Source organism: Lipotes vexillifer, unplaced genomic scaffold, assembly GCF_000442215.2.
Source record: "Lipotes vexillifer unplaced genomic scaffold, Lipotes_vexillifer_v1.1 scaffold230, whole genome shotgun sequence".
Classification (NCBI taxonomy): domain Eukaryota; kingdom Metazoa; phylum Chordata; class Mammalia; order Artiodactyla; family Lipotidae; genus Lipotes; species Lipotes vexillifer.
In genome coordinates, this window is record NW_006775143.1 from 7,676,642 (window position 1) to 7,689,937 (window position 13,296).

General features: G+C 37.2%; 1 protein-coding gene across 6 annotated transcripts in view; it reads right to left on the bottom strand.

Annotated features, from left to right (window-relative positions):
* Positions 1-217: 217 nt before the first annotated feature.
* The window catches only part of MUSK (muscle associated receptor tyrosine kinase), a 95,240-nt gene continuing 82,161 nt past the window's right edge, over positions 218-13,296 (bottom strand). For 2 of the 6 annotated variants that reach the window (XM_007449784.1, XM_007449783.1), the window contains 5 exons: positions 9,243-9,418; positions 4,719-4,920; positions 4,018-4,209; positions 2,703-2,851; positions 805-1,496 (listed from right to left, as the gene is read on the bottom strand). In XM_007449784.1, coding sequence (XP_007449846.1) covers positions 814-1,496; positions 2,703-2,851; positions 4,018-4,209; positions 4,719-4,920; positions 9,243-9,418 — 1,402 coding nt within the window. In that variant the 3' untranslated portion in view covers positions 805-813. Of the gene's footprint in view, positions 1,497-2,702; positions 2,852-4,017; positions 4,210-4,718; positions 4,921-8,561; positions 8,586-9,242; positions 9,419-13,296 lie in introns of all 6 variants that reach the window. The other 4 variants (XM_007449782.1, XM_007449780.1, XM_007449781.1 and 1 more) reach the window with 3 other exon arrangements.

Below are 13,296 nucleotides of genomic sequence, written 5' to 3' on the forward strand. Positions count from 1 at the left end.
GAAAAAGTACCAGAAGAACTTTCAAAGAAAAAGGTAAATTAATTAGCCACAAAAGATGTTTTTCAGAAAAGAAAATGTAGGAATAAAATAAGCAGATTAAATTCATGACAAGTGCACACAAAGGAAAATGTTCTAAAGAAGAAACACAAAGACAGAAAAAGGGAACTTATTTCTTATCACAATAAGAATATAGCCTTGCTGATTTATCATTTTATTCCTTGGAAACCTATCAATAAAGTAAGCCACAACTCTGTAGAATACAACCAAATATAAAAGTGTGCGTTAAACTCAAGAAATATTGAATAAAAAACCAACACCCGTCTTTGGGTGAGGAGACAATCAATGGTTTTCCCTTCCTTGTAGTTTTCTGTGCTTGAGCTAAACTTCTTACAGGAAGATACGCTACTTTCCTAATGGACGAGAATGAACTCTATTAAAAATGGAGCTCTCAGCTGCATTTTGTATCAAAATTTAATACAGCAGATGAGTCTTACTCTGCTGCCAGCTAATTCAGGAACTGAACAGGATGACATTCTTTCCTGTACAGTATATAATACAAACTTTCCCCATGAGGAAGAGTAGTTATCTCCAATTATCTGACATTTTTCCTCCCCTGCCTTTCCCATGACCCACTTTCCACCCACCCCAGGAGTTCTGCTCCGTCTTTTTTTTTTTCTGAGAAACAAACAACATGGTACCCATGCCCGCTACTGTTATTTCCTATCTTGGGCTTCTTGGGCCTCTGGTGCTGGACTCCGCAGGCTCCTAGAGTCCGAGAGGAGACTGGAGAGTTCTACCTGCCCATCTTCGACCTCAGACTCCCACACTCCCCTCTGCCCGCTCGCACATGCGTTCCAGGATTCGGTGGATGCTGGTGAAACTGGGCCTGTCTGCAGGCAGCTCGCTCCAACACAGACGCATGAGATTGTACAGTTCCAGGGGGCAGTTCTCTGGGCAGGAGAGGATGTTGCCGTCCCGCACGTAGCAGATGACCTCCTCGTGGGCCATCCCGTAGTAGGGCTGCAGGCCGTAGGAGAAGATCTCCCACAGGAGCACCCCGTACGCCCACACATCAGACTCTGTGGTATAGCGGTTGTAGAAAATGGACTCCGGGGGCATCCAACGGATGGGGATGGCGTCGTTTTCGTTGGCTTTGTAGTAGTCAGCCGAGTAGATGTTTCTAGAGAGGCCAAAGTCGGCGATTTTCACCACCATGTTCTCACCCACAAGGCAGTTCCTGGTGGCCAAATCCCGGTGGACAAACTTGCGTTCCGAGAGGTAGGCCATGCCGGCGGCCACCTGCCTGGCGATGCACAGCTGCTCGGCGCAGGAAAGGGGCGGTGGGCCGGGGCTGGAGGCCTGCGCCCCGCGGGTCAGGTCGCTGGGACTGAGGCTGCGTCCGGGGTGAGGGGACATGCTGCGGAGGAACTCATTGAGGTCCCCGTAGGCCATGTATTCAAAGAGCAGGCACATCGGCTTCCCCACCGCACACACGCCTAGAACCAAAACAAGGCCTCCTGTTAGAGGTTGCGTTTCTAAAGTGACAACGTGGGAAAAAATTGTCCGAAAGCAAATGACCAGATCAGAAAATGTGGTGGCTTGGTTTTCTGTTGAGGGCATCATAGTCGAACTCTGACCCCCTTTCTTTGTGTAAACATCTCCTATTTATCTTTTAAGATTCAACTGATTTATTACTCCTCATGGGGTGCTTCAGCTCCTGACCTTTCCAGGATCAGATTTTCCTTCCGTCATTCTTTATCCTTAATCCTGCATCCTATCTACCTGCCTGTTATAATCATCCATTTAGCAGAGGTTTCTTCCCAACATTTTAGCCCGTTAAACGAGAGATTATATCTTAAGTCTTCTTTAAATTCCACACACCTACCGTGTGTCTGGCGAGCAAGTACTCCATAAATATTGGGTGAATGAATTTATGAGTGGATGTTTGCTCTGAGTATGTAATGCAATTGCTCTGTTTTTCTGCTTCCTTTCTCAAGAAGGATGATAAGGAAGCTGTTGTATGAAATTTGGAAAAGGAGCACAAAAAACAATCTAAGATCTTAGATGAAGTATTCAGGTTACTGCAGTAAAGCATTTAGGTAAATTTACAATGTTCATGCCAGAAAGAAACAAAATGTTGACATAAACAGTCTTAGATTTAGTGCCAGGAAGACATTTGTTAATTTTAAAATCTTGCTGTATTTGAGAGGGAAATGGACAACTTGAAATATTAGATCAGATGGTCACAATTTCACATCAGCATAAAAATAGATCATTAACTACTTTTTTTTCAGGCAAAAGTTAGAAGTCTGTTCAAAAAGGAAGAGAAATGAGAATACTATTATCTTGGCTTGTTTATTTTGGTGTTAGTTTTTAATTCCAGGGACTTTAGCAATCTGTATATTTATATGTACTATATAAATTAAATTAAAAAATAAAAAATTAAATACAAAATTGGTAAAAGAGTTAATGGAATTACAAAATATTCCTCTGAGAAGTTTTTTGAAACTTCAATTTTTTGAATTTAGGTGATTTAATGAAATAGTCTACTCCCTAGTACAGAATATATTCTATGGGGAGGAACAGAGACATCTCTCTGATCAAGGAATGAAAGAAAAAACGTAAGTGAAGTATGAAGGAGAAAAAACTTGGCAAGCCTCTGTTTTCTGATGCGATACATTTCTTCACTTATATTTTCATACCTAAGAGTTTCACAATGTTAGGATTATCAAATTCTGCCATGAGGGCTGCCTCCCTCTGAAAGTCTGCTTGCATATCTGCTGAGGCTTCTTCTTTGAGCATCTTCACTGCCACCATTGTGAAAGGTTCATAGGGAAGTAAGCCTGGAGCCCTGAGAGATACATTTATTTAGCAAGAAATCAAAGATCAGGAAGATTACACAGAGTCACATGAGAACTACCCATGTATACACATCCCCACACTCATGCAGCCTTTCCCAGAGCCACAGAACCAAAGTAAGATGCCAATGGCAGGTCACACTTAAAGCTCCTTGACTCCAATGAATAAAAATCACTGGGGTTATTTTCAACATAGATTGTTTGAAAAATGCATTATTTATTAATAACAGAAAACCAAAAGTGCCCAAATCCAATGGGATTATCACTACCATCCTAACCCCTTAATCTCTGGCCAGAATATAAATTCCTGGAAGGCAGGGACCATGACTTATTCATCTTTATATCCCCCAAAGAGCCTAAAAGCGTGGCTTGCATATTTTTTTGGTTCCCAATAAGTATTTGTGTGAGATTTTCATTAATCATGTAACCTCCATACCAGGGCCACTATGAGTAGAAGTAAGGTCGTATCCTGCCCAAGAGCAACAGGCCAAAGTAACAATTGGTGATTAAAACCAAGTCCACACTCTGTGGCCCAGCTGTGTGTCTGTGGAGCTACATCCATGCAGAGAGGATATTTTATTCCAACTCACACAAAGACATTAACTGGGCTAGCACTGGCCCTAATACATACTCGTTTTTTTGAGCTCATTGTTGGCTGACATTTTTGCGTAATTTTTTTTCCTTTTTCTGTCTTGCCATTCTGTGAACATCTATTTAATATCCATACATGTCAGGCTTTGAGTTCTTAAGCTGAAACACTATTTCAAAGTAAACATTAAGTGAAGTGGAGACTATAGCAATTGAAAACGGAAGAGGTTTTAGAAGTATTTACTAAAAGCAATGTGAGAAATGATTATTTAAAATGTACAACGAAATTCTCTTCCGAAAAGAAAATATGATTAAACTTTGCTAATTGCTTATCATCGGAACACTTTATAAAGATTCTCTCCATATACACACCCTATTTTCCAGCAGAGGGGGAAAAGTATCAAGATTCAAAGTACAGTACTCAATAAAAATAAGGTGAATGATGTGAAGAATGAACTAATTTGATAATAACTATTATACATATTACATAGAATCAAGTTAATGTCTGGTAACTTTTCAGACACAACGTATTTCAGTTGGTAGTTTTTTTTTTCAACGTGGGCAGCTTTACCTTGCTTGAAAGACCCTTCCAAATGCTCCCTCTCCGATATCTCTCACATATTCAATGTTATTCCTGGGATACTCCAGGCTGAGCAATTTGGGATTCAGAAGAAGTGGCATCCTCTGGTACATGGGGTTGGGATGAAGTCTGTCTAGCAAGAGCTCAGAAGGAAGAGTAGTGAGGGTTACAGCCGCTGATTCTCTGCAGGTAAGACAGGTAAGATCAATAATGAGCTGAGGACCAGGTGAGAGCTTTGTACTCAGACTTAGGTTCTAAAGAGACATGGTGTTTAGGAGGAGACAAATTATGCTAAGTTCACCAAAGATCCTTCCATTTTAGAGCCACGAAGAATTTGGTTTGGAGCCTAAAGGTACATTCTTTTTTTCAGGAATTGTGTCACTATCCAATCTGGTAGTGGCAGTGGGGCTGAGGGGGCTGACAGCGAGCAGGAACGGCCATATTCTTCCAAACTATGGTTTAGATTCCATCTGCTGTGAAAAATTAACCTTAGGACATGGATCCTATGCAACAAGTCATTGACATTTTTAAAGATCATGGTGGGGCTGCTTACCATTAAAGCAAGGCAATGGCTGTCATAAAGGAAGTGGCAGTGTTATATATACCCCTCCTCCCGTCTCCAGCTTCAATACCAAATACATAAAGGTTTTAAAAATGTTACTACACGTGGTTCACTTAAACTAGAATCTCACCTTTTCTTATTTTTCCATTGTTTTCGTCTTCGGCAGCAATAAAGAGTGGTTACCGTAAGAAGCACGAATATGGCAAAGCTGGACATGATGGAGATTATTACAGTCATGGAGTATGTAGGTGAGACAGAGGAGGAAGACAGGGAAGAGGGAGGCACGTTTGGAATGTCCACACTCGGCTTTGAGGACGTCATTGGTGGGAATGCTGTAAGTCAACGACAGATTTTCACTCATTCTTAAACTTTTAAGCAGGAACTTTCGTATTCAGGCAATCAGGAAACTAAATTTAAGATTATGTTCTAATGTGTCAGGTTCTCCCTGGTTATATATCTGTAAAGCACAATTGTAAGAATCCAGTGAAGTCTAGTTGTAAGTAAATCCAGCTTACAGAATCATAGAATTTTAAAGGTGAGACTCAGAGAAAGGAAATACTTTTTCCAAGACAAATGCAAATCCTGGGCTAGTGTCTTTACACTCATCATAGTTTTTATGACCTGACAACAATCATGGACATTGTTAAGTTATTAAATACTTTTATGAAATTGAAGTCAGGATTGTCTAAAGCTGAGGTTTTATACATATGTATTGTTGATTTACAAACAGAATTAAATGGAAGAACATGGAAAATGGAAATAGTAGGACAGAAATGAGAAAGTTAGTTCATCTAACAATTAAACTCCTGTCGAATTCCTATTAAAAAGGCCAATGCCATATACAAATAAGTTAAAATCTGTATTACCGCTGGAAACCAAAAGATGTCATACTAATGTCCCTCTGTTTGTAGGGTGCAACGTCCATTGTATATCTATTAAAACAACATTATGAATTATATTTTAAATCCTTTTAGTTGACTGAGTAAAGACAAAAACATGGATACAGAATATTTTAATAATATAATCAACAAGAATGTCTTAATAGTGAAGAATTAACTTTGTACCCTAAAAAGACAGAATAAACCTTATTTTCAAATAGCTGTGGGATACTGACAGACACGGTCTTTTTTGTCAGGTCACAAAGATGAATCTCAGTAAATTTCAAAAGAAGAAATTATGCAGATCTATTCTTTGATCAAAATGCAATTAATAAGAGATTAAATAAAATCCAATAAGACATTAAAAAAGAAACATTTTAATAACCTTTCAATCAAAGAGTAGAAAGTAGCCATAGTTACAGATGACAAAATAACTTCCTAGCAGTGTTGATGAGATTTGGCCAAAGATGTGTTCAGTGATAAACTCATAGCATTATCTTCTTCCATTAGATAAAAAGAATAAAGTGAATGAACTAGATATTTAATTCAAGACTTTGGAAAAGAAACAAAATCTACAGAAAACAAAGGAAAACAGGTGATATAGTAACAGCCATGTACAAGCAGAAATTAATAAGTTAGAATACACATAACACAAATGATAGAATTTTAAAATAGGTCAATAGTTTTTCTGGTAAATATCTACAAAGTAGTCTAATCAGTGACATTTTAATTTTGACATGAAAAGAAAGGCACAAACATACAAAATTAGGAATGATAGAGTCATTTTAACAATAGACTCAAAGGTCAATAAAAATGAAATAATATGTAAGTATAGAGTTACATTTTTAAAATCTTAAGGAAAATGGTAGGAGCACATTAATTACCAAATTTGAAGAATTAGAAAATCTGAAACTAGCCATAACCAGGAAATTTAAGTCATTATAGAATTATGGTTACATTCTTTCAGTATTGGAAGAGATACAATTTTCACAGTTTTATAATATATTCCAGTAAGAAAAAAATCTTTCAGATTGTTTTAGCAAGTTATTATAATACTAATATCACAACCTGACAGGGTTAGCACAAAAGAAAAGTGCAGATTATAGAGCACAGATTTAAAAGATCCTAAATGAAATATTAGAAATTGACTGCAATATAGTAAAAGATTTCATAGAAGGAACTATATTATTATAACACATCACAGAGTCAAAGGAAAACTTTCATTGCAGGGATGCCTGAAGCCATTTGAAATAGGACACGTAAAAGCAGAGATCATAAGGGATGCCTACGTATGACTTCTTAGTCTAGGCATGGAAGCAGTGATTATGCCCTGAGCACCAGTGGCTAAGCAAGTGGTTTTGAAGCCTGTGGAGACCAAGTTTGGTTACCCCTGTGACTCAAGCAGGCACCTGGAACTAGAAGAATATTAGCACAGCAGTAAAACATTCGTGCAGGACCAATGACAGCATTTCTCATCAAGCATCACAGCAGTGGTAGATGTAACAGACTTCCCAGGCTCTGCTGTGATGGTTTGAAAGCTTCTCTGACTTTCTGTGGACTGAGTCATTCGAAGATTTAAAAAATCAATCCAAGATGAGTGGGGAGGGGGGCTTAAATTGGAGAGCTAAACTTAATGCTAATGTGAAAGTAGGAGCAATCATTAAAAGACAGGGAGAAGGGAAGCAAGAAGGAAATACCCAAAAGATAAACTAATGATTAAAAGAAATCTTCCATCACCCTTCAAAGTGAACTGGTAATATCCTTTAGAGTTTACTCAGAATTCAAGAGGCTCTCCAAGAAATATTTGAGGGCTTTACACACTCCCACAGAATATGAGACAGTCTACCTAATAAGCATGACTTCTCTGTTCAACGATCGACCTACCTGAAGAGCTAAAGCCAATTTCTTTGATAATTGTGTTTAACTCAGGGAACATATTTTTAGACATTCCTCACCATATGGTCAGATGAAATGATCAGTTTATGACATCTGGAGTTCATTTTCTTACATATAGCCAAGATTTCATAAAATGATTTAGCTAATCTATGCTGCTCGCAATTTCTTATAATCAGTGTAGAAGGCAGAAATCTGGATGTTTTTGCGTGTCTTATTTCTGTCTAATCCTGGATAGAAGGTCAGCACCTTTCATACAGTAAACCCTCAATGAATGTGTGAATGGATGAATGAGTAAACAATCAAACATCAATGAGTAAACAAACATCACAGTCATCAGTTAAGAGTCCAATGAAAGTTAACTTTGGTTGCTTCTCTGACAAAGAATTGAAACATTTCTTTTTCATTCTTGCAAGCTGGGAATGACAATTTGACAGGCTTCCAGAATAATAGATTTTTAGGGATTTCCAAAGCTGTTCTTGTTTCCTAGCTCTGAGTGATTCAGTTGTGACCAGTAGCGTTCTTTCTTTCAATATTCTAAGTCTTAGTCCTTTAAGTAAGCTGGTACGATCAAGTCCTGGCATTTAGCCAAGTGCAGAAACAATTAGGCCTGGAATATCTAGCCCAAGAAATGAATATGATTTGAGCCTTGAACATGAAAATCAGAGGAAGTTAGTCGACATGAAAAAAATTTCTAATTTCATTCTGAAGATTTCTGCATTCTGGTAGGCTTAACGTACCATCTGATGCACGTTAGTTTCTAGGACACCCCTTTTCAAGCAACCTTCTTGAATTCTTTCCTAGAGATTTTGAGATGACCCTTTTAAAACCATTTGATTTGACCCTGTAAACTTTATACTATTGGATGATACAAAAATCATGAATGCAAAATCAAAAGGTGATATTTTAAATTGGCTTATTTTATAGCCATAGAAGGGATAAAGCAACTTAGTAACCTTGAGGTAGGAGATGGGATTTGCATCATTCACTAAATATGGTGCTCTCCATGGCCTAATTAGAAGCTATAAACTGGGATCTCCGATGATCTTCCTTCATATTCTACCCTGGGTGAGTATAGTGAAAAGACTTTGAGAGGGACCGTACATCCCGTTCTGGACATCATGAAATACGGGTGTAAATACGCATGCATGAATCCAGTTACATACACATAACGTTTCAAGGGCACAAACAAAATTACTTACTTGTTAGGTTTTCTTTTTTATAATCTGAAGGGGAAAGGATAAAAATTTGTTTTAAGTGAATATCCAGATAGCTCCTGTGTTCTGTGAGAGAGTGCTAAGAAATGCAAGTTCTCTTTCAGCTTTTTAATATACAATGGGAAAACATTCTTCGCATTCGAATGCGAAAGGATTGCATCTTTGAAATTAAAACAGCTGTTAGGGCTCACCACATAGTTCCTTACAGATGAAGTTCATTAAAGCAACATGCAGCCATTCAGCTTTGTTTTGTGAGATCAGCATTTGCAAACATATGGCTTATTTTTGCACGCTGAAAAATCTGCTTCCTTGGGTAAGAAAGAGGACTTTATGCCTTTATTCCACTCCTCTGACAAAATATGAACTGTTTCTTAGCCATTTCTCTGCACATTCAATAAAATGTTATGAGCTCTCATAAGATCTGCTTATGAAGTAAGGTAAGATCTCAAGCAGCAGCGAAAAGTGCTCTTTAATTTCTTTTAGAACAAATGGAATAAATCCTTATGTTAACTGGTGCAATTAGGATAGCAATAGGATTCTGTTATTGGGTATGGAAGGAAGGCAGAACTCAAAAAATATTGGAAATGCCTAGAAATATTAGGACCTTAGTTTCCTCAAAATAGTAAATTTCTCTGAACCTCCAAAGTCTCAAGAGAACTCTGTTACCTAAATATGGCAGTCTGGTACAGGCCATGGGGTCCCAGTGCATGCTGGGGAGTTTGTTGCAGTCCGGCATGGAGAGCAGATGTATCCCAGATCTGTAGAGTCCCCTGTGGGTCTTTTCTTCCACCGCTAGCCATTCTTTTGCACAGAAGAGCTCCTTTACTGCCAGGCAGTATTCTCTAAAATAATTTAGGGAGAACAAAATTTGATGAATCATAGCACGTTGAAGCCAAATTGGTGGTGGAGCCTAAATCCCATATTTTCAAAACATCATCATAGTACAGTGTTTGTTCTTGCAAAAGTGTTTTTGTAAAGATCCTTTTATTGTAAATAATGTGAGAAGTTATGAAATATATAGTATATTATCCCATGAGATGAAATGCTGTCTTGTTTTGTTTTTAAAACATCACTAATGCTACTGGGGAAAAGAATGTTCAAGTTCCAACGGTAATGGATTAGGAATCCCAGATACGTTTTCTCTTAACTTCATATTAAAGTAACTACAAAGGTACAGAAACAAGGTACGCAGAGCTTTAAAAGATCACTGTCAAGCAGTTTCCAGCCTGGGAGGTTTTTCTGTAATCTCAGGGCTAATGGGCAGGGCCTGAGGAACACAGTCCGTGTCTCTGTGTGCTTTGTTCCCTAAAACAGAAGAGTATCACCTTCCTGAAAGGTTATAGGAGGGCTTGGGAGTCCTTACCCAGCCCTACCCTTGGAGAAGCTGAGTCCTATCCCATTGCTGTGTGTGCTTTCATCTGAGAAAGCTAGAGTAGGGTCTGTGTGAATATGAAGCTGCAGTGTTCATCTCTATGTTGTACTGAGTGAAAAGGCTGAAGAAAGATTAGGTAGACTAGTTGGACTAATTAGAATTTTGTGGATTAATAATTGTTCAAGCTTATCTTATAGGAAATAGGATAGACTACATAGGAAAAATCAAGTTAGTTCCAAATTAAGATATTTGGGATTCATAATAGGAGGAAATTAAAGATAATTAAAGAAATTAAGGATAATAATAGTAATGTCATTCATTCAATATATGAAGTATAAAAGAGGAGGAAATTTTGTGTGGGTGTGTACATTCGTGTGTATGTGTAGTTATATATACATGTATATATATTTTTTACTACTCATGCCTACACTCCTGCTTTCCCAGGCAACCACTTGCCAATATGGACCAACTGAGCATGTGCAGAATGAAAGGGCTGTGCATACTAATGTGATGGGATATAATGGGAGTCATGAGTACAACGATGGAATGTAGATTCTTAATATGTCTGCAGAGGAAGAGGGAACAGTGGGCTTTCAGGCTTCTGAGACTCTGAAGAACTGGACAAGCATTGCTTGGCTTGCTTCTTCTTATGCCTGGTCCCATCCTTGGGTCGTATAAGCAAATATTTCTGCATCCAGATGTTACAGTTAAATTGTGCGAAAGCAATATGGGACATGTGAAAGAACTTTTTAGCCCACATTATGTGGAGAAAGCAAATACCTGGGGAAATTATTTTTTATTATACATGGAAAAGACATATTAGAGAATTTAAAAAATTGTTTTGTTTTCATTGACATGCACTGAAGCATGGCCTCTACAGAAGAGTTTTTCACGGGGAAAAAAAAATCAAGATGAAATGGAAAATAGAGTGAAAACTAGGTTAAGTTAAACATGGTAGTGACTGAAGAAAATAAAGACCACAAAGAAGTGAAAACAACTTTGTTTCACTGAAACAAGTGAAATCTTCATTGAGAAAGAAACGGCACAGCAAGATATTGAACAGATAATAGGGGAAAACTTTAGAAGTTCTAACTGAATGCAGAAAGAAAGATGAAAATAGTGAGTAAGGAGATAACTGAGAGGGAGAAGCAAGCACGAAATTCAAAGTACAAATAACAATGTTTCCCAACAAGAAACTAGAGCACATAAAAAAATAGAAAAATACTCAGAGATATACTATAAGAAAAATTCTTAACATAAAAAGGACATAAGTCTGATGATGAAATCATATTATCCATTCTTTTTATATTACTTATAGGAAAGAAAATAATGAAAAGAAATCTACTCCCAAGTCTTTTTAAATGTCTAATTTTTTAAACAGTTATTGATTATATATGAGAAAAGAAAACCTTAATGAAGTATAAAAATGTGAAAATTTCTAGACTATATTTTTCAACCCCAATGTGAATAAATTGTTTACAAGGATTAAAAGAGTAGAAACAATTTTCAGATTAAAAAAAATACTCAGGGACTTCCCTGGTGGCACAGTGGTGAAGAATCTGTCTGCAAACGCAGGGGACATAGGTTCGAGCCCTGGTCGAGCAAGATCCCACATGCTGCGGAGCAACTAAGCCCGTGCGCCACAACTACTGAGCCCGCATGCCACAACTACTGAAGCCTGCATGCCTAGAGCCCATGCTCCACAACAAGAGTAGCCCCCGCAATGAGAAGCCCGTGCACCACAACAAAGAGTTGTGGCCCTCTCGCCACAACTAGAGAAAGCCTGCGCACAGCAATGAAGACCCAATGCAGCCAAAAATAAATAAATAAATAAATAAATAAATAAATAAATAAATAAAATACTTGTTTAAATAACAGCTGGAATTAAGAAAAAAATTTAAGTACACTACAAATGGCTCACAGATTTAAGAGTTAATTAACTATGCTATTCTAATAAATTTGAAATCTCAGTGAATGGGATTTTTTTCTAAAAAAACAAAAAAGTTAAATTATTTTCAGTCTTGGGAAAGAACATCTGTGGCCTATGCATGTAAACTGATCTAGGGCATAAATATTGGGAAATTACTCAATAAATTTATTTTGTGCTAGCATATGAAGATACAATTCAATTTTAATTCTCATTGTCCCTCAAAAGATACTTAGACGTCATGTCTGATGAAAATATAATCTTAAGTGAAGAAACAACAAATTATATGTCTTAAGTAATTTTTTTTTAGATTTTTTTTTGATGTGGACCATTTTTAAAGTTTTTATTGGATTTGTTACAATGTTGCTTGTGTTTTATGTTTTGGTTTTTGGGCTGCGAGGCATGTGGGATCTTAGCTCCCTGACCAGGGATCGAACCCACACCCCCTGCGTTGGAAGGTGAAGTCTTAACCACTGGACTGCCAGGGAAGTCCCTATATTAGTCTTAAAATGTCTCTAAACCCTCAAAATTTGCAGTAAGTTGAAGAATGGATCACTCTATTTTAATGACCTCTGTAGTCCTTTTATACTAAATAGAATGCCTTAAAACTATTTCAGTATTTAAATAGTTCCTGGTTTTATCAAAACAGTTGGAAATGTGCTGTGTTGGTAGTCTTCATGTGTTTTCTTGAAAAGCAAACAGTATCCATCCAGTTTCTAATATATACCCTGGGTACAATTTATCCTTTAATCCTCTCAGCTCTATTGCAGACGAGGAAACTGAAGTTTAGCTGAGGTCATATGTCAGTGCATCTAGAAAGCAGTACAAAACAGTATTTGAACTTTGTTCCATTTAGCTCAAAAGCTACATTGATTCCTGTCTTTTCTACACAAGAAGTAAATAAAAGCAAAGATAATTCTATTGAAAGTGGGTTTATAAATTTCAGTGTTTAAAGAGTAGGGGGTTTTAAAGAAATATCTGTTTTATAACTGTTTCTACTCCTTCCACCCCCCCATGACAGAAGAGTGTCAGTACTTAAATTAGAATATTGGGTGGAATGTATTTTAATATTCTGATATGCTCACCAAGATCTCATATTTATTGGCAAATAATACTGAAATACTTGATATGTAGTCTTTATTTTCTCTATCTTGGCTTACTAATGAGGTCCATATTAGTTTGGGATTTTGTTTTTTACTTCCTAGAAAGCAGGGATGTTTATGACTATGATAATAATGTGAACAGTAACAAATGTAATAGAATACTATACCTTTTATGACATTTTCTAACTTAGAGCCCTTGTATAATAGGGTATCACCAGTGATTCACATGGTAGGAATTTTGTCCAATTAATTACCTTATATTTTGGACAAAAGCCAGCTTTTGCCTTTACTCTTACACCTAACAACTTCCTCTTTTGA